The 23,316-nt window shown below is 51.0% G+C and overlaps 3 protein-coding genes across 3 annotated transcripts in view; 1 reads left to right on the forward strand and 2 right to left on the reverse strand.

The window, feature by feature from the left end:
• CHTF18 (chromosome transmission fidelity factor 18) overlaps positions 1-23,316 on the reverse strand; it is a 371,533-nt gene that overhangs the window by 138,768 nt on the left and 209,449 nt on the right. The gene's annotated exons all lie outside the window — the stretch shown is intronic.
• SOX8 (SRY-box transcription factor 8) lies at positions 10,368-13,883 on the reverse strand. The gene is made up of 3 exons (XM_066329886.1): positions 13,370-13,883; positions 11,974-12,212; positions 10,368-11,338 (listed from the first exon to the last, which is right to left on the reverse strand). The coding sequence occupies exons 1-3, from the start codon at positions 13,810-13,812 to the stop codon at positions 10,620-10,622; spliced, it is 1,401 nt and encodes a 466-aa protein (XP_066185983.1). The 5' UTR covers positions 13,813-13,883; the 3' UTR covers positions 10,368-10,619.
• LMF1 (lipase maturation factor 1) overlaps positions 21,834-23,316 on the forward strand; it is a 141,447-nt gene continuing 139,964 nt past the window's right edge. Inside the window, exon 1 of the mRNA XM_066329865.1 lies at positions 21,834-21,960. The gene's annotated coding sequence lies outside the window, so the exon portion shown is untranslated. The remainder of the gene's footprint in view (positions 21,961-23,316) is intronic.

The raw sequence follows: 23,316 nt of genomic DNA on the forward strand, positions 1-23,316 counted from the left end.
CTCGGCCTGATCCAAGAGCTCAGATCCAAGAGGCTGTGGAAGCTTTCCCTGAGCCGGCTGGGCTTGGAACAGGCCCGTGGTGGTAATAAAACCAAATCCCTGTAATTAGGGAAAAGGGGAAATCCAAAGGATGCCATTGGATGCCGTTTACAGGCTGGAAATCCGTGTCCTGAGGTTTGGGCTGCGAGCTCAGGACAGCCCTGGAGCCTGCAGGAGGTGGGGACGGGGGAGAACCCCTGGAATGGCAATTCCCGGGAAATTCCTGAGGGTGGGATAATGAGGAAACATCCCCAGTTTGGGATCCCAGGAAACTCCTAAAGGTGGGATGAGGAAATATCCCCAGTTTGGGATCCAGGAAGACCCTGAGGGTGGGATGGTGAGGAAACATCCCCAGTTTGGGATCCCAGGGATCCCCATTCCCAGACTCTTCCTCCCCTCAGGAAGCTCCAGCTGCTCCCCCAGGCTGGTCCTTCCTTCCTGGCCAGGCTCCTTCACCGTCCAAAATCCCAGCATCATTTTCACAGCATCTCCTTGAGTTTATTTTCCCTGAGATTTAGAAATTTATCCCCGGGAAGACCCAAAAATGAGGATTTTTTGCTCACAAACTGAATATTTCCAACTTCCCTATCTCTCCCAAGCAGATCTGGAAATTTCGCTGGTTCTGGGCCAATGGTTGAAATCCCTGTTTTTCCTGTTGAAATCCCATTTTTTCCTGTTGAAATCCCTTTTTTTCCTGTTGAAATCTCTGTTATGGGAAGGATATAAGGATCTAGAAATGTATATAAGGATCAAGATATATTTCTATAAGGATATAGAAATATAATAAATATATAAACATATGTATATGTATTAAATATTTAAATATATGTAAATACATATGCAATAAATATCTACACATATGTAAATGCATCTATATAAATATATATATATAATGATACATAAATTGATATCTAAGATATTGAAGCACAAATGGCATGAGATAGACAGAATATATAAAAATATTAAATATATATGAAATGTACGTGTATATAAATACATTAAATATATTTAATACAACATTTTTTCTTCTTTCACACAGTTTAGAAGTTGAAGGAAGAACAACCTTCAGTGGAACCAGTTACCTTCCCACTTTATTTTATTTTATTTTGTTTATTTTTTATGTTATTCTGTTCTATTCAATTCTATTTTATTTGTTTTTGCCCCACATCCCTTCCCTCTCTGAATGAAGAGATGCCACTCCTCAAATATTACTGCAACAATTTATGAAAATACTTTTTGTTTCATTGAACATTCCACTTAATAAACATTTTATTTCACCGTTATTGCTGTATCCTACTGGGAGTGGCATTTTTGGTCCCAGCCCCAGTTTGCTTTTCCCTTTCCCTCTTCCCAAAAAAGTTTCGGATTGCAGCTCATCCATCCCCCAGACACCCAAATCCCTGCTCCCGTTTTCCCGTTTATCCAGATATTGTTAACCCACGATTGCCCTGCTGCTTCCAGGGAGGAATTCAAACCAGGATAAATGTGGGAAAGAGGGAGGGACAGCTCCAAGCCCTCACTCCTGGCTTTGGACAATTCCAGGGATGGAGCATCCAAGGCTTCTCTGGGAACCTGGGCCTCCCTCATGATTAAAAAAAAAATAAAAAATAAATAAATCTATTTTTATCCATTTAAAGCCATCAATGGTATCACATAGAGATGAGATTCTCTCTATTCCCATTCATCCCAGAGAGGAAAATTAGGGATCAGAGCTGGAGGAGGAGCAGAGGGAGCTGTCCCTGCCGACCCTTGGGCTCCAAAAGCCCCCGGGCTGGGATCGGGATGGGGAAAGGATTGAGATGGAGAGGCAGAGCTGGAATTCACCCCAGTCCATCCCAGTCCGTCCCAGTTCACCCCAGTCCATCCCAGTCCATCCCAGTTCACCCCAGTCCATCCCAGTTCATCCCAGTCCATCCCAGTCCGTCCCAGTCCATCCAGCTCTGGAGGAGCTGCATGAGATCAGCCAACTGGGATGGAGGAAAGGAAAGGAAAGGAAAGGAAAGGAAAGGAAAGGAAAGGAAAGGAAAGGATAGGAAAGGAAAGGAAAGGAAAGGAAAGGAAAGGAAAGGAAAGGAAAGGAAAGGAAAGGAAAGGAAAGGAAAGGAAAGGAAGAGGAAAGGAAAGGAAAGGAAAGGAAAGGAAAAAAAAAAGAAAACGGAAAGAAAAGGAAAGGAAAGTAGAGGAAAGGAGAGGAAAGGAAAGAAATGGAATAGAAAGGAAAGGAAAGGAAAGGAAAGGAAAGGAAGGAAAGGAAAGGAAAGGGAAAACAGAAAGGAAAGAAAAAAGGAAAGGAAAGGAAAGGAAAGGAAAGGGAAAACAGAAAGGAAAGGAAAAAAGGAAAGGAAAGGAAAGGAAAGGAAAGGAAAGGAAAGGAAAGGAAAGGAAAGGGAAAACAGAAAGAAAAGAAAAAAGGAAAGGAAAGGAAAGGAAAGGGAAAACAGAAAGGAAAGAAAAAAGGAAAGGAAAAGGAAAGGAAAAGGAAAGGAAAGGAAAGGAAAGAAAGGAAAGGAAAGGAAAAGGAAAGGAAAGGAAAGGAAAGGAAAGGAAAGGAAAGGAAAGGAAAATCTGGATCTCCATTAAAGTCCTTTTTTTCCCCCTGAAACTTCGGAGCAGCTGCTCCCAGCCCTGACAGCAAACTGCCATTCCTATTTGTTATTCCTTTTAAAATCCAAGCGCATTCCTCATGGGAATCACACCTACACCGTGGGCCGGGCTTTTATTCCTGCTTTTCCCCCCCTCCCGCGTGTGTGTGTGTGTGTTTTATTAAAACTCGACACCAACAGCGGCACCGAGAGCGCGGCTGCGGCCGGAGCCGCCCCGAAGGATGCGAGCGCGGGGTGTCCCAGGAACTTCCTAGCGACCGATAAATTCCACTTGGCTGCTTCTCCTTGGGCTGCATCCTCCCGGCGTGGGGCTGGGGGAGCGTTCACTGCCTCAGACCCCGGGGTTTTCACCACCACGGGGGCTCTGGCAGCTGCTCCAGGCTTTGCCGGCCGCCGGCGCGTTGGGAATGAGGGAAATCAGAAAAAAAAAAAAAAAAAAAAAAAAAAAAAAAGAAAAAAAAAAAAAAGAAGCAGGAGAAGTTTATTCCTTCTTTTTTCCTCGTGCTAAATGAAGCTCCTTCTGGCGAGTCTAAATATTTACAGCCAGCCCTCAACACACACACACACACACACACAGAGAGAGAGAGAGAGAGAGGGAGCAAAATTAATAAAACCACGCACGGAGCGAGATTCTGCTTCCCCAATTATTTTGAAGTTGAAATCCAACACCCCCCCCCCACCTTCTCCCCACCCCAAAATCTTTAAAAAAAAAAAAACAACACACCAACAAAAAAAAGAAAATTAAAAAAAAAATCCCAACTTTGTTTGCGCATTCTTATTGGCAGCACAATGCCAACAATGGCTAAATAGACAGCAGAATAAATAGCCCCACAATGCCGACAGAAAGGCCTTTCTGGTACTGCATACAAAATATAAACTGTGCCATGCCATTATTATTCCGGAGCCCTTGCTGCAACAGTGCAGTTGAAATTCCACCCCCAATGTGCACCTAATCAGCCATTCAGAGCCCCTTAATGACTTGTCAGTTCTTTGCCCTGCCATTTTCTGTCCAATTAATTCTTTTATTGTGCACCGGATAAAGGAAGACAAAGGCCTTCCATGCAATAATGAATCATTAAAATTCAGCAGCTCCTCTCTTGTGCTCTTGGCTCCTCACCAGCAATTCAGGCTGCTGCGCATTCGTTATGTGTGTGGTGGTTAAAATTCACTCTACCTCAAACAAGACCTTTCCCAAATGTTTAACCCTTTCCCAGCCCCGCCAGGAAAATAGACAAATTAAAAAAAAAAAAAAAAAAAAAAAAAAAAAAAAAAAAAAAAAAAAAAAAAGTGAGGAGGAGGGGGAGGAGAGAGGGGAGGAGAGAGGCGGGCGGAGGTGTTTTGGGGAAATGTTGTAATGTCGCTCTGACAGTGCCGATATTGCCTGAGCACACGGCCACAAACAAATCCAGGGACAGGGAGGCAAAGGCAGAGAGAGGAGGGAGAGGATGGGATATGGAGAGGGGTGGGATGGGATAATGGGATAACGGGATGGGATAATGGTATGGGATCTATGGGCGGGGATCTATGGGACAGGATGGGATGGGGGTGAGATTCAATGCTGGGATGGGTGTGAGGTGCTGGGATGAGTGTGAGGTGCTGGGATAGGATGGGTTGATGTTCTGGGATGGGTGTGAGGTGCTGTGCTGGGACAGGTTGTGTCTCCCCATCCCTCCTGGACTTTCCCTCCCACACCAGCCGTGCCCTTGGCTCACTTTCCCCAAACCAGCCCAGCAGGGAGGGAATCCCTCTTATTCTGGATTAGGAGCAGCTTGAGTTTCACCCCTAATTTGTTAAAGATGAACTGAAAGAAGGGGCTTTTAAACCTGACTCAGTGTGTCCAACTGGCTTTTTTGTAACCCGGGCTGCCCTAAATCAGGTCAGCCCTGAGCCTGCAGTGGAGCTGTGACACACTGGGCCTGCCTGAGCCCTGGGGCCATATGGGAACAGTTTAACAGGGGTCAGCAGCGATGCTGGCGGCTCTTTCAAGCCTGGGAAGGGCAGAGCCGTGATTTCAGCAGCGGCCACCCCCTTTATTCCAACTATTTCTGGGAAAAAGGCCCCGGGTTGGTGGCAGCAGCCACCCCAAGTGTCCCATCCCTCTGTGGTGCTGGGCTGCAGCAGAAGTTTGGTGTCTGAGCTCTGTTCAAACTGAGTTTTCCCATGCAAACAGTGTGGTTTTATGGAAAAATGATGCCTGGAATATCACAAACTCCCTTCCCACCTCATTTACTTCGGCCTCATCCCCCAGCTGGAACCTCTGCAAATACCCTGTGACAGAAACCCCACAGCCTGACACTCATCCTGTGCTGCCTGAAGGGCTCTCATTCCCAAAATCCCAGCAGGCAGCAGCCCCTGCATCCCATCCCATGGCAGGGATTTTCCCTGCAGCCTCCTGGCTCAGTGGGCTGGGGGTGCAGGATGGCAGGGAATTAAATTTGGAGTAAAACCCGTTTGATGTGGTTTGGGTTTATCTCCAGGGGGATTATTTTTAGCTCTTGCTGACTCATTTGGGAAATGGCTTCTTCCCCTCCCCAAGCCTCAGCCCGGTGCCATCCCAAATTCCTGCCTGGAACAGGCAGAAAATGGCCTGGGAATGGCAGTGCCCTGGCTCAGCTGGAGAGGGGAGGGATCCGGGGCTGGATCAGCTCTCCCTGGATCCCTGAGTCCTGTGCAGGTTCCCCTCACTGTGTTTATGTGGTGACCTCCCAAGAATCCTCCTGGAGCCTTTTCGGGCCTCTGAGGAGCAGCAGGACAGTACAGAGGCCGTGGCATTGCTCTCTCTGGGGTTTTTCCATGTATCCCTCATGGACAGTCAAGAATTGATGTGAAATTCCCTCCTCCCACCCTCAAAAAGGGAGTTTGGAGCTATTTGGTCGATTCACGTTTAGGAATTTGCCATTAAAATCCCAAATCCAAACTCACACCCCTGAAGGCTGGAAATGAGGCAGTGCTGGAGTTTCCTTAAAGGCTTCCCAAAGGGAAACTCATCCCAGCTCCGTGGGGACAGGGCTGTGCCACCCTGGAGTCACTGCATGGCCACCTCCTCAGGGGGCCACCAAAACATTCCTGTGGCCACCAAAATATTCCCATGGCCACTAAAACATTCCCATGGCCACCAAAACCTTCCTGTGAGCACCAAAACCCTTCCAAGGCCACCAAAACATTCCCATGGCCACCAAAACCTTCTCATGGGGTCACCAAGCCTCCCATGGGCTCAAATGTGCTGCTCCTGGGTCCCTCTGGCAGCAAAGCTCTGCCCTGCCAGGATCAGCTGGAAAAGGCTTTTCCTGCCCTCCTGGAATAGTCCCTGTGTTTCAAATGACATCACATCTCCAGGCATTTTTATTTTATTATTTTAGTTCATTTAATTTCATTTTTTTCCTTCCCCCAAATCCCAGGCCACAGAGAGCATCCAGCCCCGGCAATGGGAATGATAAAGGGGGCAGAGGGAAGAGGTCAGTCCAAAGGCGGGGACATCCCCATGTGAAAGTTTATTAAAGCTCGAGGCCATCATAAAAATGCCCTTTAATCATTTCTTTGCCACAAACCTACAAAAAAAAATCAAAAATAAAGTGTAACACGAGTTGATGTCACTCCAGGAAAAATTAAAACAAGGAGGATGGGAAGGGACCTATTTTCCAGCCTGCAGAAAGAATGTGGATATGGTCTATAAAATTAATTTCCTCTTTCTTGCTAAGCAGCACTGTCTGAGCTAAACAGCAACACTCTTTATTCCCTGCTCCAGAAATAAAACCAAGGGACTTTTCTCGCCCGTGGATCCCTGCAATTATCTCGAGAAGCCTTTTTTTTGTTGGCAGCCAGGGGTCAAAAGGCAGCCCTGGTTCCACCTGATCTCATTGACTTTGCAGAGACATTCCAGCCCCACGCCAGCCCCGAGCACGGGACACACAATGCTGCCATTCAGGCCTGGAAAACTCATGGAAAATCCTTCTCCTCCCGCAGCCCAGCTCAGCAAAGGCAAGGGGAGGACAAGGTGTGGAAGTGCAGTCATGCCAGCAGCAGTAATTTCTCATCAAAATGCTCTTTTTTTGGGTAAAAAAAAAAAAAAATAATCTGTGTATTTTCCCTCTCAGCGAAATGAAATGGGAGATTCCTCAAAAACTGAGGAGTAGGGAATGAAATTCTGAAGATCTTGGAAATGTCCAGCTCCCCCTAAAGCCTGAGTTTGAGCCCTGGATTATCCAGGATGCTGCATTTTACCTTCCTGAACTTCCATTCTGCAACACCTCTGAGTTTCACCACAGTGAAACCAAATCCACAGCCCCATAAAATCCCAGTTGTTCCCTGGAATCGCTTCCAGGGGCTCTGCAACACCTCAGCCCTGGAAATGCCCAAGGCCAGCTTGGATGGGGCAGCCTGAGATAGTGGAAGTTGTCCCTAATGGGACCAGGATGAGCTTTTAGGTCGTTTCCCAACCCAAACCAGTCCAGGAGTTGATGGTTCCAAAGCTCCTGTCACCCCTTGAACCTATGGAATGGACCTAAAATATAGAATATACATATAGATGTATAGAATTTATAGATACAAACTGTCATAGATCTGTAATATCTAAAATCAGGATTGGACTTCCATGATCCTTGTGGATCCCTCCCAACCCCAATTCCATGGCAAAACACAACACAGATCTATGTTATAATATACAATCTAACACTTCATTTCTGTAAACACCAGCAAAAAATTCCATTTATTTTTTGCAAAGCTGATGGGAAGTAAAACCAACCGTGGCCACAGTAAGGGGATTTAAAACCTGCCTGGTCGGGCTGTGCAATCCCTGGGATGAGAGCACAGCTTCACACTCACCCCGCAGCTCCTGGATGGGACAAGGACGTGGCACTGGCTGTCACCCCTGTCACTGGGAGAAGGGACAGGAGACAGGGAAGAGGCTGGGATCCATCCTGCTGGATGCACAGAGCCCCGTGCTCCCTCAGGAAACCAGGGATGCTCCAGCGCAACCTTTAATATTTTGGGGTGATTTTCAATTTCTAACCTCATTCTTTTGGGTGAGTCACCATTTTATCCCGCACTGACATTTTAATTTTATCAGCGACTAGCGAAGCCTCTTCAAGCCAATCGAACACCCAGAAGAAAGCAAAGATCACTCTCACAGCCATCCCCACCTCACCTTTTATTCCCTTTTTCCCCCCGCTCAAAGCGTGCGGGTTTGGGGACAAACCTCGACGCGCGGAGAAGGCAAAGCCCAAAATTCATCCCTTTTCCGGGCAGAAAGGAGGATTGCAGCGAAATCTGCAGTGTCACGGCAGGGAGGGGAAGGGAGGGAAGGGAATTACGCTGCACTTTGGCTCGGGCTGCAATCGAATCCTTCTGCCAGGAGCTCTGGGAAGGAGCACGGAGAAAATGGTGTCGCCTTCCAGCCGCTCTTGGCAGAGGCTGCCAGCGGCACATTCCGCCCGGGATTCTGCTCCCCGGCCCTTCTTAATGGGCTGCAGCTCCATTAATTGTCATCACTTCATTCCCCCTCGTGTTTCCAGCCTTTTCTCTCAAGCAGGGAGGGCTGGAAGTCCCCAATCCCAATTTTTTTTTTCCTTTCCCAGGTTGAGATCCCTTTTGCTCGCCGAACAGACAAAACGCAAAGGGAGAGATGTTGTTTTCCGTGAGAAAGCAAAATAAAAGTTACAAATGTAACAGTTTTAATGACAGCGTTGAAAAAAAGAAATAAACCAAGCCTGCCATGTAACATGTAATTTGGTTGCTCTTGTAATTCACGGGGATTTATTTACCAGGGCTCACCAAGCAGAAAAGGGAATTTCTGCCTGTAAATTTCCTACAGAAGGAAAATCAGCTGGGGCTAAAACCACGCAGGCTGATCTTGCAAAACCCGGCCTCATCTGAGCAGCCTGAGATCCTACGAAATCCTTGGGATTATGGGCATGGAAATGCCCTCCTTAAAGGAAAAAAATCAAATTAATTTATCTGTGTTTAAAAAAAAAAAATCTCGGAGTAAGACACAGAGCGCAGGGGAAAAAAAATCCAGACTAAAAGGAAAAGGAATCCTTGATGAAAACATTTTATTCTGAAGATTCCATCGCCTTCCAAGCTGTTTTCCCAGGGTTTTGGGTTTTTTTCTTTTTCTGTCCCAGCATAGAAAACAGGCTCAAGCAGAAAGAAAACAGAACACGTCCTTGATAAAAAGCACTTTTTAATTTTTATCAAATGGATCTGTACAAAAGTTAGCATTGCTTAGTCAGAGGCGAGTGAAGAGAACAAGATCAGTAACAACCAAAAGTCTTTCAAACTTTATACAGAAAAATAGATTGCATAAAAATGAGCTTTTTCTTGTCTTTTTCCCCCAGCCCAGCGTGTCCCCTCCCTCCCCACCCTGAAAGGAAATATGCAAAAAAATATTTTTTAGAAAAAAGAGTAGGAAACGTAGAAAAGGTAAAAAGATGAATAACCTCTGCAAGGTGGGTTTAGATTTACAAAGGCTTTTAAAGGCACGAGTTCCCATAAAATAGATGGTTATTTATATGCTCAGCATACAATGGAAGAAGTAGAAATATATCAATGAAATATTAGTCTAAAAACTAAGTACCCTAAACCCAAGGTTTTTTTTTAGTGGAGGAGATTTTAGTTTCACAGCTTGATGGATGGTATCTGGTCCCTAGAAGCCAAAATTAAAGCAGAAGTCGATGGTTTCTCATGAAATTACAGCTCCTTTAAAGTAGTCCTGGTTCTGAAAGCCCTCGAAGACTCCTGAAATCCGATTTTAACAGCCCAAAACATGTGGCCAGAAAAATCACCTGCCCTTTTCGGGCTGCCTTTGAGCCTCCCAGTTTGAATTAGTAATTCCCCCCCTCGTTATTTGACATTCCCATTGGAGTTTCCAGGCGGATTCCTTCAGTCCCTCTTTCTCCAGTACGGCTCCTGCAGCGGTTCCAAAATGAAAAAAACCCAAAAAACCAAGGAAAATCTATAGACTCATAACACCAGTTTATTGTATCATCTCCACTATTTTTTAGGCTCCCTCCCCCATCCTTAAAATCTCTTAAAAATTCTACTTTTTTTTTTCCGTTTTGCACAAAACGACTTCATTAATTAAAAGACAAAATAATACAGAACATAAATACATATTTAACAGATTAAAAAAAAAAAAAAACAAACAACGAAACAACAAACCCAAAACGAAACAACCAATAACATTTGAAGCTTCCAAAAAAACAAGAAAAAAAAAACCAAAACAAAATGTTAATTACAGCCAAACCTTGCTTAGAAGAACTCCTGACTGGAGGAAAAAAAAAATAAAACAACCAAATAAATCAACAAACACTTCAGACACTGAATTGGTTGGTCCCATCAGACTCTTCCCACGGGATTGTTCTGGGATTTTGGGGCTCAATCCCTGTTGGTCCCAGTGAGTTCCTGCCCTCAAGGTTGGTCCGTTCCTCACATTGCAATAGACCCTGAAAGTCTCAAACAGCTTTTTGTGGTGGTGGTGGTGTTTTGTCTCCCCCTCTCTCTCCCCATCCCTTGCTCCAGGTTTTGCACTTGGCCAAACTTCCAGGCCCAGCGAGTTGGGCTCAGTCCTCCCAGAGGAGCCGAACCTTTTGTCCTTCATTTACTCAAAAAAAAAAGGCATTGCCCCCTCCTTTTACTTTTATTCGTTCATTATTTTACCTCTTGCTTTTATTTTTTAATTTTTAGTCCTTTGTTTGGCTGGGGGAGAGGAGGTTTTGTCAGGTTGTTTTTTTTTTAATTACAATTTTAAATTTCTTAAATCCTATGAATCAAAGAAGAAGGAAAAAAAAATATATAGAGCTCTCTGTCCTTTCAGGGGGCCGGGGAGGGGAGTTCTGAAGCAAGGCGGTGGCGACGAGCAAGAGTTCCCACAGCGGCTCAGGAGGCACTTTGGAACACTCCACACGCTGCTCTTCCTCCTCCTCCTCATTCCTTCATTAGTGCATAAATCCCAGGGAAAGCCTCGGGATGTCTGTATCTGTTTTAAGGCCTGGTGAGGGTGGTGTAGACGGGCTGCTCCCAGTTGGCGGTGGGGCTGTGCGCCGGCGGGATGGACAGCCCGTTGAGGATCGGGGTGGCGTAGGGACGGCGCGACGAGTGGAAATACGGGTACTGGTAGAGGCTGGAGGCGTAGCCGGGGTAGGGGTTGTAGTAGTTGGAGCTCTGCAGGTCCGTGTAGTCGCACTGGGAGCTGGAGAAGGAGGCGGCGGCGGCGGCCGGGGCGGCCGAGGTGGCGCAGGCCTGGCCGCCGTAGGAGCCGTAGGAGTCGCCGTGCGCCGGGGAGCCGTGGGGCTGCTCGCTGTAGTGGCTGGGGCTCAGCTGCTCCGTCTTGATGTGAGGCCGCTGCTGGCCCGGCTCAGCCGCCGCCGGCGACGCCGAGGCCGGGCTCTTGTGAGTCCACACCTGCGCCGTGGCCGAGTGCGAGTAGGAGCCGGCGTAGGAGGCGGCGGCGGGGCCGTGCTCGGCGGGCAGCGCGGCGTGGCCGTTCAGGGGCAGGTACTGGTCGAACTCGTGCACGTCGAAGGTCTCCATGTTGTTGATGACCTCGCTGCTGAGCTCCGAGATGTCCACGTTGCTGAAGTCGATGTTCTGGCGGCCGCTCTCCGCCAGGCGCCGGCCCTCGTGTTTCAGCTCCTGCTTGCCGCCGTGGTGCAGGTCGGTTTTGGGGGTGGTGGGCGGCGTGGGGGGCCCGTGGGGCTGGCCTGGGGATGAAGGGACAGCGAGGCTTCAGCAGTGAGCACGGAACACCCAGCTCCTTCCACCACTCAATAAATGTATTTCCCCTATCTGTGACTGCTCCGATCAGGGATTTAAATCCGTGTCGGGGATGTCCCCCCGTGATCGTGTCCCCCCCTGGGATGAGCCTCCCACACGGGAGATGGGATGAAGCTGGGAGCACACTGTGCCCGTCAGGACCACTCTGGGACACAGCAGGACACCCTGGGCAGCAGAACCAGGGGGTGGATGCACAGAGTGAACCCCATGGTGGAGCTCATCCTCTCCCTGTGAACAGCCCGAGGCACCCAGAGCCATGATCCCAGCGGAGTCTGAGGCTGCAGGACGTTCACTATGCTCCCAGAATCTCTCCTGAGCCGGTTCCCAGTGCTGGGAAGCTCTGCCCCAGAACCCTGCACCCTTATTAACCCTGATTAACCCATCATTCATTCTCCCCATCCAGAGAGACCGGGATCCTGGCGCTTTGGGATGCCCTGTAGCACCGAGAGCACTCACTAAGCAAAACTGTGCTCCCATCTCTCGGGACAACAACTCCCGCCTTTGGCTGTGCACGGTGGGCACCCATCCCAGCCCAAGGATCAGCGGGAATGCCGCCCTTTACCTGTGTGATCGCCGTGGTGGTGGGAGTCGGCCATGCCCCCCAGCCCCGTGTCGGCCTTGTAGAGCTGAGTGCCGGCGTGGTGGCTCAGCTCAGCCCCCGAGTCCGAGTCGCTCTGCCCGGCTTTGACGCTTTTCCTCCTCCGGGGCTGGTATTTGTAATCCGGGTGATCCTTTTTGTGCTGCACCCTGAGGCGCTCGGCTTCCTCCACAAAGGGACGTTTCTCATTTTCGCTCAATAAACTGATTTTTTTTTTTTTTTTAGGGAGGGGGGGTGTTTGGTTGTTTTAAGAAGGAAAAGAGAGAAAAAAAAAATTCCAAAATTAGGATCTTTTCCTTAGAAGTTTTCTTGTTGTTTTTAGACTCGCACATGTCCTCTTCCCATGCACGGATCTGAGCGCTCAGCAAGTTAACTACAAAATTAATTTGCTGTGGTAAAAAGGAGTTAAAGTCCACGGCAAAAAAAATGGATTAAAATACCAACTACAGCAGCATGAAAAACCCCCACCACTATAGACAGGAGTAACTGGGCAAAACAAAATCCCCCTTCCCCATCTCCAGCACAATCACAAAATATAATTCCCATTTGCCCTGCAAATGTCACCCCCTCACCGCCACAGACATTTCCAGCTTTGTTTGGTGCTTACAAAGAAACCACCGAGGCACCGGGGATGGGATTATTGCTTTCCAAACTCTCTTCCCCCTGCCCACACCTCTCTCTGCAAACTCTTGGAGAGGCTCAAACAGCAGCGGGAGCATCGCTGGCCCGAGCAGGCAGGAAAGATGGGAATTAGGTACGGGCAGACACCGTGGGATGAACCACACGGAAAAACGTGGCTCGGGGAAGAGCCTTGGAAAGCAAAGCGGGCTCGGATGCTGCCCAGCAAATAAAAGTTTGCATTCCCGGGCGGCGCTGAGCAGATAAGCAGGGAAATTAGGAAGCTCGTTAAAATAACCGCTAAAAATGAGTTTAGTTGCGTTTATAGCTTGTTAAGCATCGAGGGAGCCAAAAGGGAAAAAAAAATTAGGAAAAGCCATAAAACAAGTCATTAAAGAAGTGTCATCGCGTGGGGATGGGGAAGCCGCAGGCAAGGGAAGGGTTTGTGCATCTTAGCGATGGAACAGGGAAAATCCACCCGGGGCAGGAGCGAGGGTGCCCAAACCCCTGCTCGGGGGATTTTTCGGAGCAGGGACCGCCGTGTCCTTGGCAGCGCGCCGGGATGCTCGGGGAGGGGAGGACGGCACTTCACACTCCGAACGGCTCCGAGAATCCCGAGAAACAGAGATTAATAACAAACACAAAGCGGGCAGAAGCAGCTCTAAAGCAGCGCCGGCAGGGAAGGGGGGAGTCCAGCGGCGCAGCCCCGCGGAGGACGCGGCGCGGGGGGATCGGGACTCACCGCCAGAGCTTGCCCAGGGTCTTGCTGAGCTCGGCGTTGTGCAGATGCGGGTACTGGTCGGCCAGCTTCCTGCGGGCGGCCTGCGCCCACACCATGAAGGCGTTCATGGGCCGCTTGACGTGCGGCTTGGCCTTGAGCGATCCGTTGCCGCGGACGGGCATGGGCACCAGGCTCCAGTCGTAGCCCTTGAGCACCTGCGAGACGGCGTCGCGGATGCAGGCGGGGAAGCGCTCGTCCACCTCGGCCGCGTCCACCTTGGCCCCCAGCGCGGCGGCGCCGGGCGGGCGCGGGGCGGGCGCGGGGGCGCAGCCCAGCCCCTCGGAGCCGGCGGGGGAGAGCGGCGAGTCCGAGTCCGAGTCCACGTGGGACATGGAGCTGGTGGTGCCCTCGGGGCTGCACGGAGCCTCCAGCGCTTTGTCGTGCTCCTCGGTCATGTTGAGCATCGGCGGGGCGGCGGAGCCGGGCCGGCCGCGGCGCTGTGCCCGCCCGGGCTGAGGCGGGAGGGGTGGCCGCGCACCCTCCGCGCGCGCCGGAGCGGCGGGAAAACGAGCAAAAAAAATCAATGAGTTCTAGAGGGAAAAAGACACGAAACGTTCAAAACTCGGCCCAAAATCCGCGATCCCCGCACTCGTCGCTGCGCAGCCGGTCCTGCCGCCGCCGGGGCCCCGCGCTGCCCGCGCCGCGCTCCACGTCCAGTGCGAAACGGGGCCCCTGGCAACAAGTTACTTTAAGGGCAGGGCGAGCGGCCCCGCCCCCAACGCCGCTCGCCATTGGTGGAGAGGGCGTTTCTATTTGCATAATGGGCGTGGCTCCGGGCCGGCGGGGCCGTGCCGCCCGCCCGCCGCCTCAGAGCCCCCGCTCCGCCGGCCGGAGCCGCCGCCAGCGAGGGGTCCGGCTGAGGGTCCGGCTGAGGGGTCCGGCTGAGAGCCCCGCCGAGGGGTCCGGCTGAGGGTCCGGCTGAGGGTCCGGCTGAGGGGTCCGGCTGAGGATCCCACCGAGGGGTCCGGCTGAGGGGTCCGGCTGAGGGTCCGGCTGAGGGGTCCGGCTGAGGGGTCCGGCTGAGGGGTCCGGCTGAGGGTCCGGCTGAGGGGTCCGGCTGAGGGCCCCGGCTGAGAGCCCCGCCGAGGGGTCCGGCTGAGGGTCCGGCTGAGGGTCCGGCTGAGGGTCCCGCCGAGGGGTCCGGCTGAGAGCCCCGCCGAGGGGTCCGGCTGAGGGTCCGGCTGAGGGGTCCGGCTGAGGGGTCCGGCTGAGGGTCCGGCTGAGGGTCCGGCTGAGGGTCCGGCTGAGGGTTCCGCTGAGAGATCCCGCCGAGGGTCTCGCTGAGAATCCTGCCGAGGTTCGCTCTGAGAACCCCGCTGAGGATCCGGCCGAGGGTCCCGCTGAGGGTCCGGCCGAGGTTCTCGCTGCTGCTCCCGCCGAGGGTCCCGCTGCCGGCCGGGCCCGGTGGATGCCACCCCGCCGCTCCTCGGGCTCCCTGTTCCGGCTGCCTCTTTCGGCTTCTCTGTGCTTTTTTAACTGCAAATCGTCCGGGGGCTTCCCCGCGGCGCGGCACTGGCGGGGACCCCCCGGCGGTGGGGCTGTGTTCTGTGTATCCCGGAGCGCAGCCGGTGTTGTAGCGGCAGCGGGTGCGGGACGGAGCGGCGGGAGCGGGGACGCCGCGGGGAAAGAGGCGCGGAGCGGTGCCGTGGGACCGCCGGTTGTTTTAAATCCCCTTTCCGAGGGGTTTTTGGGGCGCTCGGTGCGTGGCAGGGAGGGCAAAGCTCCCCGTGTGTCCCCCGCAGCCGATCCCGGGGCCGTGCGCTCCCGCAGCCCCGAGCGCGTCGCCTCGCCCCCGCTTCTCTCCAACGGGCGGGTAACGGAGGAAATCGGGGAATTGCTGGGAAAAAGCGACACGAGACCCTCCGTGCGCCCTCCCCGACTCTCCCTCCTCTTTTCCCGCAGCCGGCTCGGTCCCCAGCACCGGGAAGCGCCTGCGAGGTCCCGGCCGGAGGAAGGGGTGAGCTTTTGGATGGGGGAAAAAGGGAGGGTGAGCCCCAAAATCTCCCCCGTCAGTTTAAGTTGCCCTTTTCCGAGCCAGCTCTGCTCTTCCAGCATTTTTTTGGAGCATTTGATTCTAATTATCCGTGGAATTCAGGCTTCTAATTGCAACTGGGGGGGGGAAATAAAAGCAACTCCCCAAATTCCAGTTTTATCCACTGCTTCCCCCCGGAAAAATAGAGATTCAAGTATAAGATTGACAGGGGAAAAAAATAAGAAATTTGGCTTTAAGCCTTCCAGCGTTTAAAAAGTACCAGGAACATGGTGGTTTTTGTTTAATTGCTGTGATGTGTAATAAATAAAGCGTATGCTTTGAATTTAAGTGTGTTTAAATGTGCCTGAACATTCATTTGCCTTCTATGTGAAATTTATATATTCTCTCAAATAGCAAAGCAGGATTTAAATTTATTTTTTAAAAAAGCAAAAGAAAGGGTAATTTTTCCAATTTTCAGCTTTCCGTTTGCAGAGTTACCTCCTGATATATCTGAAATACAATTTTCAAAGTGTCTTTTAAAAAAAAATTATTTTCAGGCTCAAGGCGAACTCAATACGTTGGACTTGCTAATGAGGAATAATTGAAATTTTCTTTTAAAACTTAATGAGATTGGGGATGATTTTATGTTTCCCTGGGCTGTGAATTGGTGACTTCGCAGTGCTGTTGGACACTTGGGAAAATCTTTTTTTCCCCCTCTCCTGTGACACATAATTAATATAAATTCCTATAAATCCTTGCTCATTGGGCAATTTACTTTTGACTCACGGAATTTCAGTCTTTCGTCCATGTTTTAGCCAGGGCTGAGTCCGAGCAATAATCACTATTTTTAGTCCATCTTTCCCAATGCAGCCTCTCCTGCGGAGAACCTTCTTCAGAAGATCCCAACCTCAGTGCGTGACTGAGGCTGGGAAGGGATTTGTGGGATGCTCAGAGCTTTGGAGGTAGGAATGGGAACAAGAACCCCTTTTTTCTGCTCGCTGTCTTCAGCTCCAAAGATTCCTGCAAAAGAAGCCCCCAAGGACAGGAGGAATTACAGACCTTGGTTTTCTTCCCTGCGCGCTGCTGCCTTCCAGGGCTCCCCGGCCCTGCCTGAGGCAGGGAATTGCATTTCCCAGCCCACAGGTTTGAATTCCCCTTTGTCCAGCACAGGTAGAAGGAGGAAGATGACTTTGGGTGGTTGTTTCCTCTTGTTGCAGAGACGGGCACAGGGATGAGGCCGTGCCCGGGAGCGGGGCAGGGAACGTGTCCTGCTGCACGTCCGGCTGCGCCAGCCCGCACCGACCACCCCGTGCTCCCGCGGCACAATTCCCGGCCTCACACACCCAGAACACGGGGAAAGGAGGGAGCTGGAGCACCTGGAGCTGCTCGGGAGCTCCGGTTTCCTGAGAGGTTCACTCATCCATGAAATGGAATGAGATAATGCTTAGGGAACAAGCGGGTTCAAGTGGGGCCGTTTGTCCCGCGGGGTCTCGTGGCTGGATTTTGTATGACAAAGGATGGGGGATGTTTGCCCAGGGATGGGCACGGGCTGGAGCTGCAGGGCAGGATCCCACAGGATGTGTCATCCTGGCCTGACACAGCCGGCCCTGACATCAGCATTCCCAGGAAAAGGCTGCAGATCCGGGAGGGAACAACCGAGGTTCCTGTGGCCTTTAGGAGTGCACCCAGTTTAGAGAGGATTTGGGGGAACAGATCCAGCTCTTCCTGACAGAGTGGGCACGGCAGAGGCTAATATTTGGAACATTGCTTCATTTTCTGACGTGGCCTCCAGTAAAGTTCCTGGCCAGTTCAGTCAGTATTTCTGGGAATCAGGCAGTAAATCCAAGGTCTGGGTGCCTGGCTCCATCGCATTCCCACTTGGGAATCCTCAGCATCCCTGTGGAAGCTGCTGGACCCCTGATCCCGGTTCCTCTTTTCCGTAGCCCTTCCTCCTGCAGGAATAAGAGCGTGTGTGCATTGGCTCCAGAGCAGGCAGAGCCCTGCTCGTGCCAGGAAGGAAAAATTTCCTTTCCAGTGGCAGCCAGGGAAGGCATTTTTAGATGATGAGAGCACGTGGCAACTCTGGAGCCCACGGACGTGCTCTGGGCTGCACACACAGACCGTGTTCCTCCCAAAGGTGGGCTCCATCCTTCACCTGATCAAGGGGAAAAATTCTCATTTATCCCAAGCTGGCCTCCTTTGACCTGCCAGCAGATTGCACGTGGGAATTCCACAGAGCAAAGAGAAAGAGCCTTATTGGGAATTAAAAACAAACCCTGATCAGATACAGAGGAACCTGTGGTGTTAAAATCAGCCTCTGGCCCCTGCAGGATTAATGGTCAGCCCAGAGGACGTGGCAGCTCTGAGGCTGCTGTGAAACAATGTTCGAGCCTTTCCAGAAAAAATCCTGACATCTGAAAAGAAGGAATAAAAAGACAGGTGGTAACTTCAATTCATTTCAATCAAAACAAGTTTTGCCCTCAAGCTGGACAATAGTGGTGGGTCCCATCCCACACTGGGTGCTTAGGAAGGCTCAGCTGCCTGCTCACACAATTTGAAGGCTAAATTTATGTGGATCCATTCCTTGCAGGACACTTCAGGTCCAAAATTTGCCTTTTGTTCACATAAAATGGGCCTTGCCACACCCAAAGCTCATGTAGCTGTGGCACTTGGGGACATGGGTTAGGGGTGGCCTTGGCACTGGATGAGCCAAGGGCACTTTTCCATCCTAATCCCACAATTCTGTGACCTGCAGCAGCTCTTTTCCAACATGAATATTTGCCTGGTGTGGATAAAAAAAAACTCTGCACACCTGCATTGGGCAAGGACTCCACTGATTTCTCTCCTTCCTGCCTGGAGTGCAAGTGGAGAGGAGTGCTTGGGATTCCTAAACCCTTTTCTAGGTTTGAGCAGTGGATACCAAAGGAAAAGGATGTCTGATATCAATATTTTTATTCAAAATTTATTGAATAAAGGTTATTTGTTGTCAGTTCAAATATTCAAAGATCCCAGCAATCTACCAAAAATGTTTCTGCAGGATCAAAACCCACCCATGTATGAATTACACATTAAATGTCAGGTGAGGTGTTGGCAAAGGATCTCTTCTTTCCTCCTTCACAGCACAGCCTGGATGGCATCTTTTCAAAATAATGGGGATTATTGTGATTAATTATGATTACTGTGATCATTAATTGCTTGTCCTGTGGTACCACTTAAGGACCCCTCTTCTGAACCAGCCCCTCCTCACTAACCTGCACAAACACATGAGGAAAAAAAGGTGATTCTTCCTCTAAAAATCCTTTCCAGCCTAAATCCTGGAGTTAAGGAGCAGACTTCCACAGGGAAATTTGGGGTTTTTAAAGGGAAGAATTATCACTGCTGTAAAAAAAAAAATAAAATTGATCAGCAGAAAGAAACTCCCGAATTCTTTGTGACGTGCCCATCTCCCCTTCAGCAAACGCAGCTGAGTGCTCGGTGTGTGCCTGCATTATTCCCAACGTGAATGTCTGCTCTCTTCGGAGGAGCCCCCCATGCTCGTGCTGCCTCCCAAGCTCCTGATTTCGGCTTTCTCTGCTCCCTTTCAACCCAAATCCTGGCAGCCAGAGGGGCGAGAGGGCAGAGCTGAATGAACACAGGGCGATTTCGGGTGCCAGGGCCAGCCAGCGGGGTTGGGGCGCTGCTGGGGACAGCTGCTGGCTGCTGTGACAGTGAAGGCTTGTTCCCCCGGCACTCCTGCAGCTGGTTTGGAACACAGCAAAACAGGGGACGTGGCGTTGGTGAATGAAGATGAGCACCAGCGATGGCCCTGCCCGCCTGGCATTCATGAATGGCCTTCCCCTGGAGCTTGAAAGGCTCAAAGCCCCCTTCTGAAGTGCCTTGTCTGAGTTAGTTTTGCTCGCGGTTTGCCTTGTTTTCTTTCCCTAAATGGCCAGGTGAAAATGAAAAGCAGAAAAAGCCAGCACAGGTGATGGTCCCCACAAAGGGATTTGTGGAATCACAGAATATTCTGAGTTGAGAGGGACGCGCAAAGATCCTCGAGTCACATTTGGGACAGAAAAGACGTCATTTGCTGTCCTAATCAACTGGTTTATCACATGTTTTTCTTTCTAGCCTGAATCATCTTCCAGGAAAGCCAGGAAACGCTTCCACTGCCTGTTATGTGAATTGAGTCCTTGTTACTTAAAACACATTTCTCCTGGTTTAGGCTTAAAATTATTAATTTTTTAACTTAAATAATTAAACAAAAAATTTAAAATTGTCCTGTTGGAAGGTGTTCCTGACACAGGACGTCCCCAGTGTGGTGCCACCACCACACCCCGTGCATCTGGCACACCTCAGAGCGACCCTCGGCCATGAAAACCGACCCAGCTCAGCCTTCCCTTCCCAGCCCAAATCATTCCTTCCTCTTTGCCAAATCTTTGGCCAAAACCCTTCACTTTCCCGCAGTAATTTCCTCAATTATCCAGTTTGTTTTACAGACATCCCGGTTTAACATGGAATTTGCTGTAAAAGACCCCACAAAGGAAACCATTAGCTGCCATCTATTTAAATTTTCCTCCCCAAACCTCGTGGCCTGAGCAGAACTGCACTATTCCAGTGGCCTTTAACAAACAGCTGATTTTTCCTCCCCTATACAATGCACCATTATGTGGGATTTTTTTTTTTCTATTTTTTTTCCCTAAGAAGAACAATGTGAGCAGCAGTGATGGGAAACTGGAAAAACAACAGGGGCATTTAGAAAGGACTGGTTTAGAGGCTGAGAAGTGTTGAATAATGTTACACCTGATAGCAGATGCTTTCTCGGCGACCAGCACGGAGGTGTTTACTAAAGGGATACGCTCAAAAATACTATTTATGAACTCCACAAAGCCAAGTGTTTGATGTCTGTCAAATATTTAGAGTAAAAATCATGGCAGCATCACAAGTAGTGAATTCAGATGGGATTTTAGGAGGAAATCCTTCCCTGTGAGGGAGGGAAGGGGCTGGGATGGAATCCTCAGAGAGCCCTGGACCCCTGGAATTGTCCAAGGCCAAGTTGGACAGGGCTCGGAGGAACCTGGGATAGCGGAAAGTGCCAAAAAATGGAACTGGATGAGCTTTAAGTTCCCTCCGAAACCAAACCATTCTGTGATTGTATGAGGAAAACCTGAGGAATTAAACTTAAAGTGATCCCCCAGTCCAGGCAGGGTCACCTGGAGCAGGCGACACAGGAACGTGCCCAGGTGGCTTTGGGATGTCTCCAGAGAGGGAGATCCACATCCTCCCTGAGCAGCTGCTCCACGGCTCTCCCACCTCCACGGAAATAAGTTTTTCCCTACATTGAGGTGGAATTTGTTGTGTCAATCCGTCCTGAGTTCAGCTGCTCTGACCAGCACAACTCACGATTCAACCCCTCTGTGAGCCATTCACTGAAGGGACTTGATCATCCTTGGGAGTCCCTTCAAAACCAGAATATTCAGCGATTTGGATTTCTGGTTTAGCTCAGGGATATCGCTCCTCATCCTGTCACTGAGCACATCAAACAGAGCCCGGCACCATCCTCCAAAACCCCTGGGGAATATTTGGAGGCACGGGATCCCCTCTGAGCTTCCCTTCTCCAGCTCCCGCAGCCTCATCACGGAGATGCTCCCAGGCCTCCGCACCGCGCTGACCATTACCTCATTTCATTTGATTTTATTTGATTTTTTAATAAAACTTGGCATTCTCTCGCCGGTTCGCAGAGAATTCTCCCTGTTTTTCGCTTACTTTCTCCCCGCCGTGTCCCCTCACTCACATGCTCGCCGGACACGGCGGTGCCGCTTTGCAGAGCATTCTCTCCCTTTCTCCCCATTTCTTCCCGTTTTTCCCAGCTTCTCCCAATTTCTCCCCGTTTCTGCCCATTTCTGCTCATTTTTTCCTCGTTTCCCCCCGTTTTTTCCCCTTTTTCTCCCCGTCCCCGCCGTGTCCCCTCACACACATACTCGCTGTGCCCGACGCGGCGGCACCACTTTGCAGAGCATTCTCCTCGTTTCTGCCCATTTCTGCCCGGTTTTCCCAGCTTCTCCCAATTTCTCCCCGTTTCTGCCTATTTCTGCCCGTTTTTCCCAGCTTCTCTCAATTTCTCCCCATTTCTGCCAGTTTTTCCCAGTTTTTCCCAGTTTTTCCCAGTTTCTCCCCGTTTTTTCCCCGTTTCGATCGCGTCCCCGCCGTGCCCCCTCACGGCCCTCCCCGCCGGGCCGCACATACTCGCCGTGCCCGACACGGCGGCGCCGCTTCGCAAAGCAATCTCTCCCTTTCTGCCTATTTCTGCCCAATATATTTTTTTTTCCACTTTTCCCCGTTTTTCCCCCTTTTTCCGCTCCGTCCCCGCCGTGTCCCCTGCCGGCCCGCCCCGCCGGGCCGCACATGCTCGCTGTGGCCGACATGGCGGCGCCCACGGCGGGGCTGCGGCGGCGCCTCCGCGGCCGGGCCGATGGAGCTCCCGGGGCTGCGGCCTCCGCTTCTCCCGAGCCCGGCCTCGCTCCCGCCGCCTCGCCGCTTTCCCCGGGCACCTTCTGGCTGACCCGCGTCGTGCTGCTGCGCTCCATTGCCTTCCTGTACTGTGAGTGTCCCCGAGTGGGCACCGGGGCCGGCGCCCAGGGAACGGCTGGAGCTGTGCCACGGAGGGTTGGGGGAGAGCAGGGAAAGGGGGTTTTATTTTCCGCCTCTCCTGGGGTGGTGGGGAGCTGAGCAGGTTCCCCAGGGAATGAGCACGTTCCCGAGGCTGCCAGAGCTCCAGGAGCCTTTGGACACCTCTCCTAAGCACGTGGTGACATCCTTGGGGATGTCGTGTACAGGAACAGCGGCTGGATGATCCCGGCGGGTCCCTCCCACTTCATTATATTTTATGATTTTATGATCACTGTGGGTCTGCTCCAGCTCTGCGTGTTCCATGATTCTCTTCTTTCCCACTCCCTCTCTCCTGGTGGACTGGGGACCCTGTGGCAGCTGGATGGGGTTGGTGATGCTGGAAGCTGAAAGAAGTTTGCTCCCACCACAAGTAACCTCTCAGCAGAGCTGCTTGGAGCTGCTCATCCTTTCCCTTGGAGTTGTGAGCTCACAGGGCAAGAGAGGAACTCTTTGTCTTATGCAGCAGCAGCACTGGAGGGACAGATGCCATCCCTGGGTGCCAACACCACCGACAGCCAGGACCTAGAGTCAACATGACCTTAAAATATTCCACAGTAAAAGCACTTTCCAGCCTCTGCCGTGCTTGTCTGCCTCTTGCTTTGGCACTGAGAGCTGTGCTCAGAGCCCACTGGTGCGCCGCTTAAAAATATTTACAGTGAAACCAAAACTGACAAGTAACACACTACAGTACAAATTCTAAACTTGCCCCAGATTTGTCCACAGAATCGTTAGAATTTGTAGCCTGCCAGCCTGCTTAGATTATTTTGCATCAAAACCATGCAGAAGTTGTAGTTTCGTATGGTTTTGACACGTGCTCTGGTTCTAGTTTGGTTTCAGCTCTCGGTGAAATGCGAGGTTATGACTCTTTCAGTCAAAATGAAAGCGATTCCGATATTCCCCCGTGTGTAAATCCAGGCTGCTGAGTTTCACGTGGCTCAGTTGGCAGTTTCCTTATGAAAAACTGATTAGTGCTCTCTGCTGTGCCTTCGGTGCTTCCCGGTGGTGGATTTGGGGTGATAAATGTGCCAAACCTGGGACCGAGGGGGGTGTGGGGGGTTGGAAAGGAGCAGGGGCTGGCCGGAGGGCTGGAATTGGTGGAAATCAAAGGCGTGGGACCTTGTGGTGAGTGGGACACCGGAGTGGGGAACAAGCATCTGACTGGGGGGTCAAGTGAGTTGCAGGTGGAAGTGATTGAAACTGATGGGAGAAAAGGAGGCTGGGAGGGGCTGGGCCAGCGGGTGAAGTTGGGTTTGCACATTGGTGAGTAAATGTGGGATGCTGAAAAAGA

This window comes from Sylvia atricapilla, chromosome 15, assembly GCF_009819655.1.
Source record: "Sylvia atricapilla isolate bSylAtr1 chromosome 15, bSylAtr1.pri, whole genome shotgun sequence".
Lineage (NCBI taxonomy): Eukaryota > Metazoa > Chordata > Aves > Passeriformes > Sylviidae > Sylvia > Sylvia atricapilla.